We start from the raw sequence: 21,802 nt of genomic DNA, 5'->3' as shown, positions 1-21,802 counted from the left end.
AAAAAAAATATGGAACAGAGACAGACAGAGACAAAGACACACATCAGGAGAACATGAACATCAGGAACACAAGAAAAAGGCAAGTGCATCAAACAAATGACCAAAACTCAAACCTTCAATAAAAATACTCGAGGAGAGCAAATCCAGCATTTCTGTGTTGCAGTTTTTGGTTGAAAAAGATGAAGTAAATGTTGATTTTGTACTGTCAGATATGCAAATAAGGAAACGGTCAGAAAAATATTTCCTATGTGAAAGTATGCAGCGCTTTAAAAAAACACTATATATAAAAACTGCTAAATACTGCCTGCACTTAGCTGTGCAGGCAGTATTTGAGGAAACGTGAGGCGAATGAGTCCTGCAGGGAGGCCGGAGAGCAGCCGACGATCGTCTGAGCCGTGCCGATGACCTGCTGCCTCCTCCTCTCTGCTTCAGTGCAGCTCCTGCACCACACTGTGATACGATGTGTCAGCACGCTCTCTGTGGAGGAGCGGTAAAAGGGCACCTGCAGCTTTTGACCCAGGTTATTCTCCCAGGAAGTGAAGCTGCTACTACGCCTGCTTGATGACCACTGAGGTGTTTGCAGTCCAGGATTGGTCACGAGAGGTGAAAGTGGTCAGGAGTCTGCAGGCTGGGACCCTCTGCACACGGTTGATGTAGAGCAGGGCCAGGTCTGTGCTGATCCTCAGTCTCAGGTTGATTACTAAACTATAAGCTGACTATTTCAGGATCTCATCTCATGAATCAAATTCAGTGTAACACACACACACTGACCAAGTGAACCGACCACCCATCAGGTTGCAGCTGTAATATATGTGACAGGACGTGGATTATGACATCAGCACTGAGTTGGCTCTTAATCACCCTGGGACTAAAAGAGGAACTATGAGGAGACCGCCCTGCAGAGCATGGGAAAAAGTCCCAGTGCTGCTGTTGCACTTCACTGAAAAGCCCCCAACTTTTCCTTTTTTTAGATGACACGGGGGATTTTGGTGCTTCTGAATGTGCAGGTGGTTACTTCCTCCCTTTCTCTCTGAGTCACACACAATCACCCGTGCACAATCTCTCCCACTCACCCACTCTTATCCTATCATTCCACTATAAAGATCTGGTAAATGTCCCACGGCCACACTACTGGTAACAGATGGTAAAGGCGGGATGAAAACTCCCCAAATAAATATGTAATCCCTCCCTCACATGGGCCGCAGCACAACACACAGATTATCCCATCAGATACACTAGAGCAGCTCTGCAGAGCAGCAGGCCGTGGGGAGATCCCTCTTTGAGCATGCATATAAAATGATTTGAACGCAGCATCTGTGTGTGTGTGTTTTAATAGCAGCGCGCGCCGTTAAAGAGGCGATGAGCGGCAAATGAAGTCACGTGCGCCACTTCAGACTTGACTGAAATGTATTCACATAAGAGTACTTACTTATATCGCCACCATCAGTGGAATAAAGTGCTCCCATCTCGCCATTCGCACAGCAATAACATTAAAGATGTATTCATTTCAGTTATTTACAGTAGATTTAGAGACGTCCTTTTGGCACCGAAAGCAAGAAAGCACCTGAATTTTCCCACATGAATTACAAGCGGGATACAATTACGTTTATAGTCACATGGCTTGTAACTATTGTCCAAGCACAAAATATGACTCGTCTCCATAAAGACAGGAACACTGCCTGCTTTTACACACACTGGCAGATGTGTTTTAATGGCATCGTTCTGTGATACGGGAATAAACAGCCCACTGTGCGTGTTCAGCAACTCCACAGAGTTTTTAAAAGGGGAAGTTGAGTAAAAGCCACAAATATCCAAATATGTTACAAATATTATATGAATATAAGTGAGGTTTGAAGCGTGTTTATTACCACAAATGCTTTAGTCCAAAATTTTGGAAAAAGTTGTTTTCAAGCACCTTCACACCTTTTTAGACACTCGCCTGTGAGGAGTTCCAGTCTGGTTTTAAACCTGGTCACCGTGCTGAGACGGCACTTTCAAGAGTTTTTAATGATCTTCTTTTAACCGTCGACTCAGGTTGTTTGGTTGTTTTAGTCCTTTTAGATTGGGCTGCTGCCTTTGACACAGTTGATCATAACATTCTTTTATTGAGACTTGAACACGTTGTTGGTCTTAAAGGCTCAGTTTTATTGTGGTTTAAATCATATTTATCAGAGAGGTTCTTCCTGTTGTGGTGTTCCACAGGGGTTTGTTTTGGGTCCAACTCTGTTCTCCTTATACATGCTGCCTTTGGGATCTATTTTCAGGAAATACAATATCCCCTTTCGTTGTTATGCTGATGACATCCAAATTTACTTCCACTTGAAACTGGATCCCTCTGTCTCACTGCAGCCTCTGTTTAAATGTCTACATGATGTTAAAGACTCATTAACACAGAATATTCTCAAATAACGAAAATAAGTTATTGTTTTTGGAAGTCAAGCCCCTTTGAATAAGTTAACTGATTCCCTCCCTGTGTGCTTTTAAATGTGCTATTGAAATAAATTTGATATTGATACTGATTGATAAATGGTTATTTTTCTAAATGCAGGTAATAAGCTGAAGTTTAAACACCTACGAATGAAAAAAGACCCAACAGTGAGCTTCAAACAGCAAACCACACAAATGTAGTTTTCACATTTTTTTATGTGAAAGAAGAAGAAACCAAATTGTCCTGGGCCATATTTTCCTTTTCCAAATATTTCTAACAGACAAAATATAAATGTTTGTTGTTTGAGGTTGTTTGAGGCCGCGTTACCAGAACGGCCGTTTGTCACAAGCTGAACTTTGTCACCTACTGCAAGGAGACGGGTCGCAGACTTGTGTTTGTCGGCACAGACCAGCTCAGTCTGATGCGTTGTCTTCTTCTGGAACCTTTCGGGGTCGCCACAGCAGATCATCTGCCTCCATCTCACCCCGTGTGTAGCATGTCCAACAGGTCCAAACCATCTCGGCCTTGTCCCTCCGACTTTGAGCTGTTCCTCTGATGCACTTGTTTCTAATTCTGTCCAGTTTAGTTACTCCCAATGAAAAGGCCATCTTTTTGTTAGTGTTATCATCTCCAAAGCATACATCACTGCAGGTTTAACTATCTTCTTTCCTCTAACTCCTGCTGCTCTCCTTCTGTCACAAATAACCTTTGTTTCCACCCAACCCACCTCATCTTCACTGTCCGCTGCTCTGGATGGTTGATCCGAGGTATTTAAACTCATGATGTTGTTAAAATGTTGACACTCTGCCTGCATTTATAAATTAGAACGGCAGTTGTTTGCAAACCATCGTCAGTCTGTCTGAGATTCACCGCGGTCAGTCTGAGGTGTACCTCAGAAGAAGGACTACAGTATGTAAGTCTTTGGCTGGTAAGTGTAACCGGTCTGTTCTGACATTAATATTATAAATAAGTAAATAACTTGCCTGCTCCAGCTCCTATAACCAAATATAAACAGTTGGGACGAGAGTTAGCTCAACCCACTACAGCCTCCAAGCTAGCAAGACTCATCTGTTCATGCTAGCATTAGCAGTGCCTATACACATACGCGGCAAACACATACCGCATATTCACAGCATCTAATAAAGACTGTCGTGGATAAAGATATAATTAGTGTTGGAAAAGAAATGACCCCGACCTCTCCCACAGGAGAACTGTACAACAGGGGAGAAGCCAAAGAAGAAGAAAAGGATGAGGAGGGGCTCTAGCTAATAATGAAGATAACTACAGGCTTGGAGGTCCTAAAAGTCAGGTATACCAGGGGCAGTCTGGGGTTTAGAACACATTTGTGTAATTATAACAAATGTAATTTATGACCTGGTTACATAAGCAGTTTTTTCACATCAATTTTTCACATCCACTAATATACAGATCGTAACAAAACTTCTCAGACTGGTGGGTGGCATCATAGTGGCTATGTACATATCAAGGGATATTTGTTGTAACCCAAAAACATCTGTGATAAATTTACATATCCTTGCCTAAGGATGCATGATTTTAGCCCAGGAATGCTAGCCATTAGCCTAGGGACTAGCTACAGAAGTCTGTTAGCTATAAAGCGGGTTATGAAGTAGGCCTGTGAATTACGCAGCCAAACAAATATTTGAGCATACATGTGTTTGGAGCTTCTGAAATTGTGGTTATCTGGATTAAGTTTTAATGGTACAGACTAATCACATTTATGCTAACATGACTATGATGCTAACTTAAAGTGGACGGCTTCTCAGAAAAATGACGAGGTCGTTTGAGTTAAACATGTCGTGATCCGGCACCAGATCCTTTTCTCATGCAGTGAACAAATACCTCAAGGTAATTGTCTCTTAATTGCATACACACTATAAAAAGCGGCTGCAAACATTGTGTCAGATGTTATTTTTACTGAATTACACTCATTTTTCTTATTACAGTGATCAGACTGTTGCATATTGGTGTTTCCCTGCATGCTACAATGTGTGAAATGAATTTTAAATGAGGTGTTGTTCGCCCGTTTTAATTTGAAAATAATCACCTTCCTGTCACAATGTTCTCACTGCTAGCATGCAAGAAAAAGCAAAGCATCACTTCACATGCTGATTGACTTGGCATTTTGCCGGCATTTACTTCCACATTTATGACTTCCATCCCAACTTCTTCTTCTTCTTCTTTTTTTAAATTGTGCAATCAAAACTATTTGTGTAGCTGATATGCTTCTTTTTGATCCATTGCCATGGAGGAAAGTAATTTGGAATTGGGTTGGTGGTCTCGGAGAGGAAAACAATTCTTTTTTTGACATTTTACATTAGGTCACATTAGGACACGGTGCTGGCCTCCCCAAGTCACGTTTTGTGTCAAAACTTTGGCACCACACTGCAGAGCGACTCATCACAGAATTAATTTATGTTCTGTTTCAGTGACAATATTTGATCCAACAGGCCGTTATCAGTGATGCACGAGATTGCACAATTATCCTAAAATATTATTTTTATTGCAAAAATCACTTAATTATGATGCAATTATACTTTCACTTAATTATATTGCAGAATAAAGCCCCTACAATAATAGAGTCTTTACCTTTTATTTTTTGGCCATTTACTTTTGTTTCCACCTGATTCTTGTTTGTTTTATTAAAAACTTAATCTCTCCTTTTCCCTTTTTTTCTCGGTCATGCTCACAACTCTCGGTCATGTTTTAACAAAGCTGCAGCCATGTGTAAAGTGCCAAAAAATGCAGTTCCTCTAATGGCCTCTTGGGGCTGGCTCCACAAGTAAGTCCCATAGATTCCCATGTTAACTGATACAAAGATGATCATACTGCTAAGGGTAAAGTCTAAAAGAGAGATTTTTGTGAGAGTTTGTTTCTTAAAGACTGTTAACTGAAAGGATTAACAGACTTTGGACTGTGAAGTGTGAACTTGGCATTCGGTGAGCTGAGTAAGGAGTTTAACGTGGAAGTGTTGGTGAACGGCCCGTATGGTAGTAATATGCTACGTGGTGGAGAGAGATGTTGATGAGGATAGATGCAACAGCATGGATCTGATTGAGGAGGAGGGGGAAGGAAATGAAAGGCAGCAGATGGTGAAAGGAGGTCTTAGGACTGGTGAGAGGAGGAGGAGGAGGAAGTGGACAGAGGCTCACATGGAAGGATCAGAGAGCAAGACTGTGAGGGTGAGGTAACGATGTCTAAGATGAATTCCCTTCACGTGGTGGTGATATTTGAGACTGATGGTGGAATAAAGAAAACGACTCACAACACAAGCATGCTAGTGTGTTAGGGGATGGAAACCTGCTGACTGGGTGTAACACGGATATCCAGGAGGAAAAGGAGTGTGGAAAAAGACAAAATCTGAAGAGCTGTGAAAGCTAGAGTACAGAGACCCAGTGTTGGTAAAGGGGTGATTACAGGAGTACCCTTTAGCATCAGCATGATGGAGCTGGTTGAAAACCGGAGGCTGTGAAAACCTATCGGCAAGAGTGCAAAAGGAATAATAGAAAGGCCCAAGATGAAAGATACAGAAACACTGCTGGGGAGAATACTCCAAAACAACCTTTTTGAGAGATTTATAAGGTTCATTGTGACGAAACCTGTTCCTGAACCACAAAGGTGCTTTAATTGCCGGGCATTTGTGCACACTGCTAGCTCGTGCAAAGGCAAGAGAACATGAACAAGATGTGCTGGATGACACGAATACAGAAAATGTGGAAACCCAAATTCTCTAACTGTGGGGGTCAGCACAATGTTGCCTGCCACGCTGCAGTGCAGCAAGGCTGTGCTGAGGTTGTCTGGATGGCTGGACAGGAGAAAGAGGTGTGGGGAAGGACAAACAACTGCAAGTGTCATGAAAGAAGTTGAAAGGAAGGTGCTGAAAGAGAAAAGAAGGACAGTGACCTTCATAGCAGGAGACATGAATGCTAATTGCGAGTCCAAGACGGAAAGCATACAAATCCATGACTTCTACCTACCTGACCCTTCTCAGCAGACGGGTGAGGTGGGGGGAATTCAAAGAAGGTATTAATTGTATTAATAATATTGTTAATCCTACACTGGAACACAACACACTTGATTGTCATTGGTCGGTACTTCAAGTGGTTCATTTACAGTCAAAAGGAGAGATCAGACCTAATATGTATGCAGGAGTGACGGCTAACACCCTGTTTAAATTTAATCATGAGTGGGTATGTGGCAATGAGACGGGACGGGGAAGGTGGATGTGCCACCTTTGGTAAAGAGTGTGTGGCTCGAAAGGAAAAGCTGGCTATTATAAATTTCTATGATACATGCAAATTAGAGGTCAATAAACTGGTGGAACTAGAAGCAGAAATGTAGAAAGCTGTGTGTTCTGTGGGGACACGATGCACATGAGACCTTATGGGGAAGTGACGAAGCCAACTAGGTTAGCCAGGCAGTGGAAGAATCACTGGACAGGAGTTGGTTGGTTTTTATAACTGATGCCAGGAGCACAAAGATGAACATCAGCACCAAAGAAGAATCTGCACTGGATGTATTTCACCACATGGATCACTATAGGGACCCTTTGAAGTGACCATTATCCTGGATGTTACAGTTAATAAGACTGACTGGGGAAAATCCAAGAGACTGTGATTTATTTCACTCAGTGACATTGAATGAGGAAATAAAAGGTAGATATTTACTTGCAGTAAAAAGGAGAGATGTAATGTAGGGGTGCTGCTAGGAAAGCACTAGTTTAAACAGTTTATACTCTATTATGGGGAAACATCTAATTGGCTATTGTAACGTGAAAGAGAGTCAGTGGAGCAAGTGTTGATTTCATGCAGGAGCTACAACGAAGCAAGAACAAAGGTGGCACGCAGAGGTTAGTGCTGGAAGACACAAGTCTTAATAAAGCAGTCATGTGTGGGAGAAAATTATTATTTAGGCTTCTGAGAACGGATTCATTTGAAATGCTGTAGTAACAGGAGGAGGACAAGGCCTGAAATTAGCAGTGTGTCTGCTGTAAGTGAGCTGTAGCAGCTTCCTGCTAGTTCAGTTTGCTAACACTCTTGGATCACTTTGGTTTATGTTGTTGGTCCATTTTAGAGCACATTCATAAAACTGTGCTCTGAGCTGCAGACAGTCAAAGTCTGTGCTATGCACATGTGTTGCTGGTGTCTGTGTGATGCACACATTCAGTTTATGAATACTAACCAACCTGATGGATTACAGAAACCATAATCAAAGTCATGGTGGTTCTGTCCATCTTTTATATACAGTCCCTGGGCCTGTTAGTGCTGAAGATGCTAGTCGGAGACCTTAGGACAGCACGTCTACTTGTTGCCTAGGAGATTTGTTGGATCAATCTTTCTGTTTCTTTTCTTATACCGATAGAAAATTGTGATTATCATTAAGAACATCATTCCACATCTAAGTCTAACAAATACATCTGGCTACCCAGCTAGTGCTGGCTATTATTACCCAACAATTTAACACAATAAACTAAAGTCAGGCAGTAAACATCGTCGCAGTGACTTCTTGGTTTGGTTTTTGTCAGAACTCTGCTGAAGGTGCCGCTCCCCTGTGGTGGTCCTGATCAGGCCACAATAAGAAATGAAATTTGTTTATATTTCCCTCTAATCAGAACTCTGTGTAAAAGAATAAATAGCTCCTCAGACCTACCTGGTCAGCTTGGTGTTTATTTAGGCTGCTCTAAAAGCTTTCGACTGCATCTTTGATGCATCAGAATTAAAGCTCAGCAGCTCTGCATCAGTTTTAATCAAAACAGATGAGCTCTTCACTGAGTGAGCTGCGCTCGCCCACAGTCTGGTCCGGCTGCAGGATCTTTTGTGCTTGGAAAGGGTTAACTAACACTAAAGTATGAATCACTGACCTAAATTTAACATACTGTTTCCTGCATCAGAAAAACACACTATTCTGAGCGCTACATGATTTAACAGGCTCTCAGAGAACACACTGTACATGTACACGAGCACAGATAAACTAGGCTTAATTATTCCATTTGCAGTCTGTGGAGCTCGGCAAGCTGCTCGTCCCCACCGTAAAGATCCATTAAAACATAAATCTGTTACTGTGCTCACAAGCAGGAAGTATTCCCATCATAACAGGGGGACAAAATGAAGCATTTGCACGCTTTCGACACATTTACGGTATCTGTGATTAACAGAGAACTCTGATATTCGGTCCTGTTTGCAAACTGAAGTAACCACAAAGCCATTAGACGAATACATTCATCACAGATTCACTGTGCTAGAAATAAAAAATGGAGCATTTGATCAATTTCACCTCATATTTGTGAGCGTCAATGACACAGGAGTATTGTAACATAACAGATTGTTGCATTTTTCGAGCGTAAACCAATGCATCACCATTACAAAATGCATTAATAACTATCTTGAAATAGCTCCTTGTCTTATATAAGTATGACACATGGTCTAACCTGATGAGCTCATCCAGCACAGCCAACTGTCTGGGTTGGCTGTCGGTTTTTTTGTTGTTTTGTTTACTAAGTGTGAAAGCTGCATTACAGTGCCCGAGGAGCTCCAATCCTCCCAGGAGTCAAGCGCCTGTATCACCTCTCCGTAGCCGCGCTTCTTATTTAGGCAGGTGTTAAGGATGTTCAGAAACACTCCAGGCGAGACGCCACGTTGCATAAGAAAGGTCAAATGTCACCAAAAAGGCAGCAGAGAGGTCACGGCTGCAAAAAGAAATAGAGAAAACTGCTTCCTGAATATCTCCTTGGCTATATTATTAGTGTCTTATGACTCCACTCAACTGTGCCCCGTGTGAAATATGGTTCACTAATTTCAAAACTCACACAGGATCATTTCATTTAATGACCACTCCCCAGAGACCAAGTGCACTTAATTCTAATTAGGCTTTGTCCTAAGTTCAGATGACTAACAGTTTCCTATTACACACAAACTCTGGAGCTCATTAATTTCCAATATGTCAAAAAAATACCACCAAACTAGGAGTTACAACATGTTCTACTTCTGTAGCACCTGTAGCACATATCAGCAAACAGAGGGTATTTAGCATAAAGCTAATTATACATTTTATTTAATCAGGCACTTTCATTTAGACAGTAAAAGGGTTTCTTTTCCCCAGAGAGCCTTCAGACCACAAAGCATTCCTTTTCAGAAAATCAAGCCCACAATCAGGCGCAAAACAACTAAAGCCAGATAATAGCAAGAAAAAAAAACCAGAGCAGTTATAAAAGCCATAAAAACATCACATGATGATGCTTTATGGTCTCCAGTGGGTATGAAAGAATCCAGCTGGAGGGCAGTTTGCTGCTCGTTCTATTTCAAAACAGGCCTGCCGACATTTGGGAGGATATATAACTGTTAACAAGTTAGTGGATCATCTGCTTTGGTTACTCGGTTATTGATCTCGTGCTACAAAAAACAGAATTTGCCCTTCAGTCATTTACGTGTAAAAGTAGTATTTTAGCTAAATTTCTGTGTAGTTTTTGCTGTTTTACTATATTAACACTAATGTATGACTCAAGTAGCTCAATTCTTGATTCTTGAGGCGTATGTTGTTGTTAAAATAAATATTGCTGAAAGACTTCAGGTAAAACAGTCTTCCTGCTCTGGTAACCATCATGGAGTGACACAGAAACACTCCCTAACTGAACTGATGCTGATCAGGCATAACATTATAACCACCTGAGCGCTTTCATGGTCAAAACAGCCCTAACCCATCGAGGCACGGGCTCCACTAGATCCCTGAATAAGTTTCCACTCCTGCCTGATTTCCCCTGACCAGACGGTGGAGCTGAGGATGCAATGTGTCGATGCTGCACAGATAAAAATTACACAACAGCCCAGACTTCAGTTTAGATTTGAGATAACCACAACGTCCACTATCAGCAGTACACGCTATAAAAACAGCAAAGTACTATGTGAACCAGTCATCTGTGTGTTGGTCAGAGTGTGTGTGAGCTGATAACATGCCCTTGTGGTGCCCTCGCAGTAATATCATGTGGTGGAAACTAAATCAGCCTGTGCTAATGAAAAAGTGATGATGTACAGCTCAGACTGTTTAGCTCCTCCCTCCTGTCTCTACATGGGCAGTGTCACAACCCAACAAACACGACAGCCAATAAAACTCTTTCTGCAAACGCATTTTGTGTCCCGTCATTGCTGTTCCAAACTTCCAACATTTCATCCCACTGAGCTTACAAAGTGCTAATCTGTGTGCACAAGAGAAGGATACATTTTTGTGATTTTGTGCATAAAAATATGAAACCTAAAGGTTTATCCTGAGCACCTCTGGCCTGCTCCCAGTCCTTCAAAGTTTGGTTGTGACTACTTGTTTCTGTGGATCTGTGATTTCACCTTGGACCTCCAACTTCCTGAGAGTGTAAACATCAACTTCTTTGTCAAATTCTGATGTAGAGGATCATCACTGATATGAGCAACTGGTTTTTATAAAGCGTTTCTTCTCTACTTATAGTGGTTTATACAGGCCTCATTCACTTTTTTCTATGCTTATGGGCTTTCTATCTATTCACGCTCTAATTGATGCACTGGAGAGCAACTTGGGGTTAGGCTGTTGCCCAACGCTAGGGTAACCTGCCTTACCTCTTCAGCTACAGCCACCCAAAAGCATATGAAGCCCTACGACGAGGCATCATCATTTTGGTGTTCTGAAACTGGATGTGAGAGGTGAGGGGGAGAGCTGACTGTGAAGCTGCATGCTCATTGGTCAGTGTGCATACCTTAGAGTTAGCAGAATTTTCAAAGTCAACATTATGTCTTATTTAATATGACCTGATATCAGCAAATGTTGCATTATCTTGTTTGCACACACAATGCAAGTATAACTTTGTCACATAAATCTTACCTGTGTTTGGCCGCCTCTGGGCTCTGTACATCTTACTGTGTGGCTGCTATTTAATAGAACTGAAAGTGGATGATTTGCTCTGCTGCCTTCTTTCACCAATAACGAGTCCTTAAGGAGTACATAGGACACGAACTAATTTATTTTTGTGAAAGCAAATTCAGTTAGTTGCACTGGCTGTCACCCCAACCTGTCACCCGCCCCTCCCTGAGCCTGGTTCTGACGGAGTTTTTCCTTCCCACTGTCGCCAAAGTGCTTGCTCATAGGGGGTCATATGATTGTTGGGTTTTTCTCTGTTGCATTATTGTAGGGTCTACCTTACAATATAAAGTGCCTTGAGGTGACTGTTCCTGTGGTTTGGTGCTGTGTAAATAACACTGAATTGAAAGTCTGTGTGTATTAGACCTTGATGACTTCACCGGGCATGACTTTCTGAGTGATGTGGAGTTTACCTCTAAAAAAAGATGGAGAAACTAAACAGTTATTTAGCCACGAGAGAGAACTCTACGTCTTGTTCTGGCACATGTGATTTCCCCACGTCTGCCTCTGTCTTTGTCTAGCAGAACTAGATTTCCAAAGAGACGCACACATTGTTGCACTGCTTGTCTTCTGCAGCTGCATATGTTTGCAGATTTCGTTGCTGTCTGTGCGCTCTGAGTGTGAATATGCAGCCATTCCTACTTCCTAACATTATGTTTGTGTCAGGCTGTAAATAATAATAAGAAAACATTGCCAAATAATTGAAATTTAAACAAGTATTCTGATATGAAGTACTTTTGTGGTTTCTCGGTATATGTAGTACTTTAATTCCTTTGACAGAGAAATGGGTCACTGCTCCAAAGCTGAGTCAGCATTTCTCTGAGAGGTCTCTTTATCAGTTAAAACCAATGATTTTAGTCTCTGCTGAAGAAGCGAGTGTGTGTTTGAGTTGTGCAGGCTGTGGGGTGGCGGCGGACGTGGGGAGGTAATAGCCTGCAGTACATATACGCCGTCTCAGCCCCGCTCTGATCTGCGGATATCTCTGTTCCACATCCAACTAATCACTGCGCGCCGTCCCAGCAGCAGCCTAATAAACCAGGACGCAGAGCACAAACACATCCTTTCATCACCGAGCGGCTGCCGGTGACGTCGTCTGGTTCTTATCCCAATCAGCCATCAACTCCCGCTGATAACGCACTCTGGAAACCATCACCATGGGAACTGTTGCACATGTTATGGGTGGTTGTCAAGGCAACCTGGCTGAATAATTGTCCCTGTTCTTCTCTGATGCGCCGCCTCGCCTCCCCTCGCCTGACTCACTCGTTCCTGTGATGTGAAAATAACCGCTCGGAACGCGTGCTGCGGATAGAGCGAGAACGTGGAAGGGCAAACTGTGTACTTATGGTGATTATCCTGCAGACAGCTTCATTTTAAACCGCTCCCCCAGGCCCACCACTTCCCCCTCTGTAATCCAGATGTAGCAGTGAGATCAGGGCGAGCAACGTGGAGGTGGGCCGTTTTGTAATTTGCATGATTGGACATGTGGGACGCAGTCCAGTGGGTCCTGGAAAAAGGAGCCAGTCTGCAGGGAATATCATTTTGGTTGCACCAAACACGGTTTATTCTTTAGCTTTTGATTAAAGGATTCACTTGTGCTCTGTTCTTATAAATACTGTGAATGAAACATGCAAAGCAAAGCAGTTACCACACAGTATATACCGAAAAATACCATTTTTCTCTCTTTACTCAACATAACAAAGGAAACTATAAAGATAACTTGAAAATAATTACGCTTCTTGTCTGCATGTGACAATATTCAAGCTGCTGAGCCAAATCTGGGCCTTTTAAAATTGTAATCCAGCCCACACATCGCTTCAGCTTCTAGTAAAGTTTGCTGAGTCTGGTTGAAGCTGTTGTCTGCACACCAACGTGCACCTCAAACCAAACAGACAGTCGCACCTGCAAGTTAGCAAGCTAACACGGTGTGCAAGCAAAGAAGAAGCGCTGACAGTTTCAGCTAAGATGGGACGCTGAGCGGAATACTTCTTTACCAAATGTAAAGAGATGCTATCCATTTATAACTTTTGCTTTCCAATAAAAAACCAAAAAACTAAATTGTATCATCATCGCCATATTTGAATCGAGACACCAGCAGAGACATGGAGCCACTGAGAGAGCAGAGGCTTCAGAAAATCACTGAACTGTAATGAGACACGCAGACATACAACTGCATGTTTATTTACATATTCAGCCTTTACTGCAGAAGCCTTAGCTCCACACTACAGGTGAGCTTTCTCAAATCTTTAAGTGAACTTTCCTACAAAATTTTACTAAACTGTCATGCAAAAAATTATTTTAATTTTGCTTTATGCTGAAAAACCAAATACATGAAATTAAAAACAGTAGAATTAAAATGCTGCACTTCAGCTGAACTCCTGGATGACAGAGTATTTGGTTTTTGTTACTTTAAATACTATAAAATATAATATATATAACATTTAAATAGTTAAAATAACATAATAAGAAATGACAAAGACAGAAAAAATATTCTGATGTTTGTGCGGTTTGTGTCACCTCCCAGCACTTTACATCACTAAAGGATTGCACACTAATAAAAACTCCTACAGGAGATAAAGCCTTTTGTATTTCAGCTTCAATACACTAAATGTTTGCAAACTTTTAGACTGCTGTAAATTATTCACCCTTACGATTTATGACTTCTTTGTTTGCATTTTGGTAACAGTGCTCTCACCTTTGAGAAATTTACAGCATCCAACGTTTCGGTTCAGTTCTTTATTTAGTTCCCTTTTTCTGTGGTGTCAGAGAGCAGCATGGGGACTGTTCTTTCTCGGATCAGGACACCTCTGTGTGTTTTATTTGGGGAAGTAACCTCTTGCTCCATCAACGATAAATTCATCCTGACTTTACTTTTCTTTAACCAGATGTTTTATACTTTAGAGGTGACATCAGAACATGTCTCACAGCATTATGTTAAGATCAAACGTGAAACCAGGAACAACTCCTAATGTCCGACTTTTGCACGGCTGAGATCCAAACACCCGAGTGTTTGCTTGAACTCGTGGTTCACATACAGCTCTTCGTTACAGAAGAAGGAAAAAAGCAGGTATACTGAGGCATGCCTGGCTGGGCAATGTTACAGAAGTATTAAGAACTCTTCGAGCTCCATGTTTTTAGTGCTGACGTGTCTGCCCCTACAAATGTGCACATGCACCTCACGGCATCAACCAGCACGACCATCTACCCGAACAGGCAGCAGGCCCGCCTCCTGCAGCCGGGAGCTGTTCTTCAGCACCACCACTCCGCTGATCCCGGAGCAGCAGGAGAAGCTACACGCGTCCCATCAGCATTACCAACAGTTTCAGTCCAGTGACGTAAACTCCTCAACTATGAAGCGTGTTCAGGTAACTCACCTTTCTGAGAGTTCCGGAGTCTGTGGAAGCCCTGCTGTTGACCTCTGTGCAGCGTCGAGATGCCCGACACATTATTGCCCATGACAGGAATTCACCGCGGCCGGTGGGACTGATGCTGGCAGCTTGTTGAGACAGAACAGAAACGATTTTTTATAGTTTAAACGACGTCCTCCGGTCATCACCCGGCGACCAAAGCGGAAGAGGCGGCAGGAGCACAGGTGTGTGGAGCCAGCGGGGCAGCGGTGAGGATGATGATGATGATGGTGAGGAGGAGGAGATGATCTGAATCCTGAATGGAGCTTTTGGCTTGTCATCAGCGGCTCAATAATCCTCTTCAGCGAGCTCAAACTCCCCCCACCCCCACCCCCACAAGTGCTCAGATCATTTTATGACTTTGTTTTTAATAATAATCAAAAAAGAAAAAGCTGTAATTTAAAGCATTTAAAATGCTATACGCTCTGTTGTTCCCAGTAAAATCGAATTTGTCACGATTCTGTCAGTGTTCTGATTTAAAAAGAAAGAAAATGATAGAAAAATAATAAAAGAGCAGGTGTGTGGGCCTAGCTAGAATCTGAGAGTCTCCTCTGCTGTCCGTCTAAAATATGGAATAAGTGCAAACCACATGTGCACAGCGAGCGCTTTATCACGGCGCATGGACAGTATCAAGCTGCCCTCTAGTGTAAACCAACAACAAACAGCAAAAAACAAAAGGAGCCAATGACAGCCCCGCTTTGCTTTCCAGGCTCTCCAATCCTCGCCCAGATTTGATCCAAAGCCCTAACAGGAGTTCACATGTTTTGGCTCCAATCAAACAACCGATCAGAGTCATTAATTATCATTATAGAAGAATTCAAGGGAGTGTGAGGTCAGAGGGAGTCAATAATTTCAGTCTGGCTCAGCTGATTAGTGGAAGAACTTCACAGTAAAAAGAAACGCGGAATGATTCATTAGACTGACACCCAGCGCCGCCCTCCGATAAATTATTTGACCTTTACCAAATTTTTTAAGACATGTGTCTTTTTTTACTTTTAAAGTTCGCCATTTTTTCCTACAGTCCCAGACTGCAAACTGCTTTTATCCACAGAGTTTTTAGTACATATTCATCTGCTTGGGGAACATGCTGCTCCTCGGGTTTTTCATTTTGTGCAATATTCCCCTATTTCAGAGTGCAATCTTACTCCACTGCAGCTTTTTTAAATCAGAATTTTTCCATAACTGTGTAAACCCCTGCACATTAAAAAAAAAGCTGAGTGCAGTTGTCATTTGCTTCTTAGAGTTTACTGAGTCGTTAGCGGGTCCAGCAAAGAGAAGTTTCTCCTGTAAATGTCTCACATGCTTTAGTTTTAATGACTGTTTCATTTCCCCAAAAGCAAACATTTCACATTTTTTCACTTTCATGTTAAATGTTCCATGAACCCCCCGAAGATTAAACTGCCTGACAGTACAGATCAGCATCCTGGTTAGCCATAGCAGCATTGCTTTAACATTAATGTATCATACTGTATCAGGGGGTCATTTTATTCGTAATAAGGTAACTCTCTATTGTCACTGCACAGTCATAACTAGTACAATAGCACAGCGAAATTGGAAACTGGCCCACGTCGGCACCAAGCACAACACAACTTTAAAGTGGCTTTTTTTTAAAGTGCAAGAAGGGTATGAGCAAAAAAAGGAACAACTTAATAAATAAAAAAAAGAATGAATGTCCAGGGAGGCAGCCAGGTCAGGTCAGCTGTTAGCACTGATATGCATAAAGTACATTTTGCAGCTCCGTACCTTCACATCACATCACATCAGTTTCATTTATAAAGAGCCAAATCCCCAAAAACATTTGCCTCGAGGTGCCTCATACTGTAAGGCAAAGACCCTCCGATGTAAAGATCTTCACTGAAATATAAACAGGAGTTTGTAGCATTTTTACATGACTGCTTTTCTGTTTTTGCTCAAGTAAACAGTGCACTTTTTCACCTCTGTTGATGAGGCTCCATCGTGTCTGATGGCTCTCAGAGTATCCAGCAGGGCACGTGGCTCTCAGACTGCAGGCGTGTGGTTCATAGACTTTCTAAAAGTAGAAAGGGAAACTTTTCTTCTTTACCAAAGTTTACAGTTAGGCCTGACTGCTGCACGATGTTAACTTCTCTTCTCTCTTCTGTAGTTTGTTCTGTTTAATATTCACAGTCTCTCAGCTTTCTCTTCTCTTTCCCCTCAACCTCAGCAAATCATGTTGGACGTCTCCCCTTCATGAGCCCGGTTCTGCCAGAGACTTCTTCTGTTTAAAAAGCGGATCTTCCTCCCCACAGTTGCTAAGTGCTCGCTGATCACGCTTTAATATCTTGAGGTTTTTACTCTTTAGAGCCTGGAGGTGACAGTTGCTGCAGTCCTAATTGGCGAACACCTCTGCAGGTGTTTTTACTGGTGGAGTCTGAAACTTGCCAAATAGTTGTCCTTTAAGGGTTTTTGTTTGAGAAGAGAGGAAAAGTGCTGTACTTGACCATACAAGGATGGAGCAGCCACTTGCCTGTGCATCGTAATTTCAATTGTGTGAGGTTTCACTGTCAGCAAGCCTGAGATTTGTGTCTGTGACAGTTTGTGATTCTATGCAGATCCAGTGCGAGTGAAATCATTCTCCCTGCACAGGAAGGGATAAGAAAGCCACAGACTTCCATTCTGTGTGGCCTGAGACGACCTGCGTAAGTGCTTTGGGCTTCCGCATTGTTATAACACAGTTCACACATAGTATTCGTTACTACAGGTGCTTTTGTTGGTCCTGTTGATTACAGGCAAAGAAGAAGAAACACCTGCTGGCACGACTACCTTGGCCTGAAGCTGAGGAGAAAGTGGAAACAGCCTAAAAGTGCAAATCCACCAGCTGCTGCCTCCAAAAAGTCCCTGGCACAAGTTCAAAAAGTAGCAGCTCATTCTAAATCATAATGGTTGTAATCACTCAGTCATTAAGACACTCCAATACATCTGCTTTTGGAATTACTGGGTTGTAAAAACAGTCTGAATCTTACAGAACTGGACTGCACCAATCAGCTGAGGAAGACGATGATCACGGTGAGCAACATCAGAGCACCAGCTGACCGTCCTGTCACGTTTTAACGTTACCGTCCACACTGTGTGTGGCTGTGGCTCAGCTGTTTACCTACTAACTGGAAGGCTGGTGGTTTGATCCTTGTTACGTCCTTGGTTAAGATACTGATACTGAACGTGTGTTATTGTTAGATAGAAAGGACACAGAGAACAGTGCTGGTGTGAATGGAGCAGAAAAGCATTATATAAGAACATATGCTGTTTACCTGTGGACTGGGACCAGCTGCCTACAGTCTGATACATCACTGGGGGGATGTATCAGACGCGTTTGGACAATGTTGTGGACGAATGTAAAAAGAACCACGTTCAGCTCAACAGGAACAAATCAAAGGAGACTCTGTGGTGACCTTCAGAAGATTCAGATCCCGACTATTTCTCTTTCCACCAGAGGAGAAACACGCCGGAAACTGAACATCGGGCAGTAAAACTGCTACTGGATGAAAAACTCTGCTTCAAGATCCACAGTCAGCTCCTTTTCAGTGGAAGCTCTGCGTCTATATGAATGTGACACCATGCTGTGGATATTTTATGAGCCTGTGGTGGCCAGTGCCATTTTCTGTGCTGTGGCCTGATAGGGTAGATTATTCAGCAGCAGTGAGGAATCACAGACTTTAACCGGAGCGTCCGTCAGACTCCAGCCGCCCTGCGTCCTTGAGTTGGATAAGCAGTTTGGAATATGGATCAATCGCTTAATTTTTAATTTGACTAAATACTAAAAAACAGCTTCCACAACTCATGATTACTGATTTCAGTTTAAATATTAACAATAACAGTTCTATCATTTCCTGTAAATAGGAAAGCCCGAAAAAAGATGGTGTGGACGAAAGACTGGATGGTTTCATGATGGTCGACTTTCACACAGGAATTTGTCCACTGTGTGGTGGTTTTAGACTTTTATTTTACTTCTGTTTTTTAATTTTGGCCTGATTTTGTTTTGGGAATGAAACTATTTGAACCGAGGAAAAGATCAGGGCTTGGATTTCAGGAGGAAATGTTTGATTTCTGGAGGAAATGCTTGATTTCTGATTGGATGAGAGAACAGAGAACACTGTAATGTGTTTCTGATGGTCCGTTTGAAGTCTGTCTAATCACCCACTGGACTGAAAAATATGCTAAAGGGACTCCAAGCAGGTTCAAATGTGACACTAACAGATGCTGACCAAGAACTATCAACCATGTGATGAGTTGGCACTGAGACCACCCTGTTGGCGCTGACTCTAGCTAAGGTTAGCATCACACTTGAGAATCTCTACAAAAAGGCTGTAAAGTGTCCCCGGACGACAAAAGAGATTTTTGCACTTCTAGTTCTTAGTTCTAAGATTTATTAAATAAAGTCTGTGTTTTACAAAAGCTTTTGATATTTCCATAATCCATGATGTTGATGTTTTACTTCAGCTGCAGTTTCATGTTACTGAGTCTGAGATTGTATGAATGTGCACTGATGCATGTTTTTGGACTCGTGCTGTTCAGATTTGGAGAAAATAGTTAAATGAAGTGAAATGACAAAAAGCTGAAACAGAGCCAGACGTCACACCTGGTTTAGTCGCCGTCCCCTCACCTTTATCAAGCGTTGCCTGTGCTTCACACCCAGGGCGGCTCTGTGTGCTCTTTAATGCCGCTAATGTTGCTTAGTCGCTCATTTTTGACACTCAGAACCAGCTGACACCGACTTGAGTCGCATCCCTTGAGGCAAGAGTTCCCCTTTATTCAAAAGTCAGAAAACCTAAAGAGCGAGGTGAGAATAAGAGTTACGCCGTGCATTTTCACAGACTCTGCAAGTTTGTGGAGGAAAAAGCTTCAAAGCTTTCGTCTCTGGGCCTTTTATGATCACAGCGCAGTGGCAGAAGCCTGACCTCACAACTACATGTTAGATACAGTGAATCAGACACGCAGAGTCACATTTTCTGCTTATATCTTCACCTCGAGCTACGAAACCCTTTTACCTCACTTTCATTGTGTTTTTCGAGGAAGGAGATAAAAGAAAAGGGCCACGGGGCTTTCTGCTAAACAAAAGCCGAAAATCAATACGGGAAATGTTACTTTGGACATGACTAACTTCTGAACGCTGGCACAAATAAACCGAACTTTGCTTTGGTGCCGTCAGGTAAAAAGTCCCAGCAGGATGGTGCTGCACCGGCCATCACAGCATACATAACAGACAGCTGACGCGAAGCACGCTGGCTTTTCATCTTCTCCCTTTCTAGTGTTTCCAAATTCAGCTTTTGCTGGACCTCCATGTCTGTTCGATCTCCAGAGACACAGAGTTAAAGGAGCAGCTGGAGAAGGATGGCGGTCGTTGTAAGAACGAGAGGGCCTGAGAGGACTACAGGAGGCCGGAGTGGACAGAGATGGAGCTAAAGGTGAACAAAGAAGAGGGACAAGAGGCCACAAGCTTACAAGTGTCCACGCACTCACAAACACAGTGACCCAGGCGGCCTGACGTGCAATCACAGGGAAGGTTATTTCACTAAGCACACAGTAACATGGCAGTTTGCTCTGGAGGGAAACAGGCTGCTGATCTCTGTCAGACACAAAAGGTCACAGCTGGAGTCTCAGGATCCTCCTTTAAAGGGACTTTTCTGTTATTATAATGTTGTTCAATGGGCATCTGATTCAAGTTGGATTCATTTAATCTACAGCCCAAAGCAGGAAATCTCGAACTTTACCTTAAATGAGCCAAACCTGTGAAGCCTGCGGTGTTCACATCATCACTCGTCCTTCAGTCATGATAACACTTTACTCATCATCTCAGCGGTGGAAATTTGGGAACGATGTTCTCTGGCAGGAATGACAATAACTTGAGCCAGAGACAGAATAACGGACATATGCCCCGAGTGTCTGGAAACGCAGCTCCTGGATAGATCGAGCACCTCCTCCAGGTCGGAAAGACGAAGCCAACACCGACGTGCCAAAACTACATGCTGCAAACTTTCTGCTTGAGGCCGGCTCCAAAAGCCAGTTATTCCCCACTGACTCTCATTTTAAAAGGACGGAGTCGAGAGCAGAAATAAACATGTTTACAGCCTGCTGGTGCAAAAAAAAGCAAAGAAAAAGAAATGTTTTGGTCTCCATCGCTCATTCGCCCCTTCACAACAACTACAAGTGCACACAGACTGTACAAAAAAAAGGAGGTGTGGGCATTCTGGGTAAGAAAGCCGAAGCCATTCTTTCTAACGGCCAGCAGGGGGCGACCTGTCTGGTTAGAGAGAAGAACGGAAAAGAGCCCAGGACACTCTCGGGCTGTGACATAAGTAAAGACTCGATTTTTAGTAAATATGTCATGACATTCATTTTTGGGAACTATGGTCCAATTAGGAGTCAAAAAGAGGATAAAGCAGGATATGGTTTAGGACAGGCGCACGTTGTAGATGGGAAACTGCTACTGTGTGACCAGTTTCAGTTTTGGTGAGAGAAATTCTGTATTTTTATTTATATGTAACCACTGATTAACTGCACTGGTTACTAACCCAATGCATTAGTGGATGACTTCAATATAGCACACAAATCGTCATCAATGGCTCCAAAACCAAGATGGCAATGACCCCACAAATGTGTGTCAACATTGTAAATGTGTTCATGTTTTATATACAGTCTACCTGCAATCAACAGATGTAGACAGGTTTTGTACTGCAGTCATATTTCGGATGCTTTGTCAGCACTATGTATTTTAAATATTTAATTTCTTTTGAAATGTTTCTTTTTGCAACACGTCGACATAAAAAGTGAAAACATGACCGCAGGAAGCTGCACCTTAAGCTAACTAGAGATAAAACTCTGACCAGACTGCGACCAGACGTATACGCTGCTCTCCATCTGTCTCCCAATCTTGCCCAGTCTTCTCCATTTTGCCACTGATTGCTTCTCCCCGGCTGTTCCCCATCGCTGTGTCGAGGTGCAGCAGAGCCAAGTTTACCCACCGTGCCAATCGGATGTGTCGCTGGCTTACAGAGTGATAAACGCTCAGCTGCTGCCTCTATCCTTTGGCTGCCATAGTCGATTGTTTTTGTTGACATTT

General features: G+C 42.6%; 2 protein-coding genes across 2 annotated transcripts in view; both read right to left on the bottom strand.

The window, feature by feature from the left end:
• neurl1aa (neuralized E3 ubiquitin protein ligase 1Aa) overlaps positions 1 to 15,024 on the bottom strand; it is a 72,635-nt gene extending 57,611 nt beyond the window's left edge. Inside the window, exon 1 of the mRNA XM_025908416.1 lies at positions 14,695 to 15,024. Within this exon, the coding sequence (XP_025764201.1) occupies positions 14,695 to 14,776 (82 nt within the window). The 5' untranslated portion in view covers positions 14,777 to 15,024. The remainder of the gene's footprint in view (positions 1 to 14,694) is intronic.
• LOC100707400 (high mobility group protein B2) overlaps positions 1 to 21,802 on the bottom strand; it is a 642,043-nt gene that overhangs the window by 401,351 nt on the left and 218,890 nt on the right. The window lies entirely within an intron of this gene.

The sequence above is a fragment of the Oreochromis niloticus genome, linkage group LG6 (assembly GCF_001858045.2).
Source record: "Oreochromis niloticus isolate F11D_XX linkage group LG6, O_niloticus_UMD_NMBU, whole genome shotgun sequence".
Taxonomy (NCBI): domain Eukaryota; kingdom Metazoa; phylum Chordata; class Actinopteri; order Cichliformes; family Cichlidae; genus Oreochromis; species Oreochromis niloticus.
Note: the sequence above shows the minus strand (reverse complement) of the source record. Positions and strands in the feature narration are given on the sequence as shown.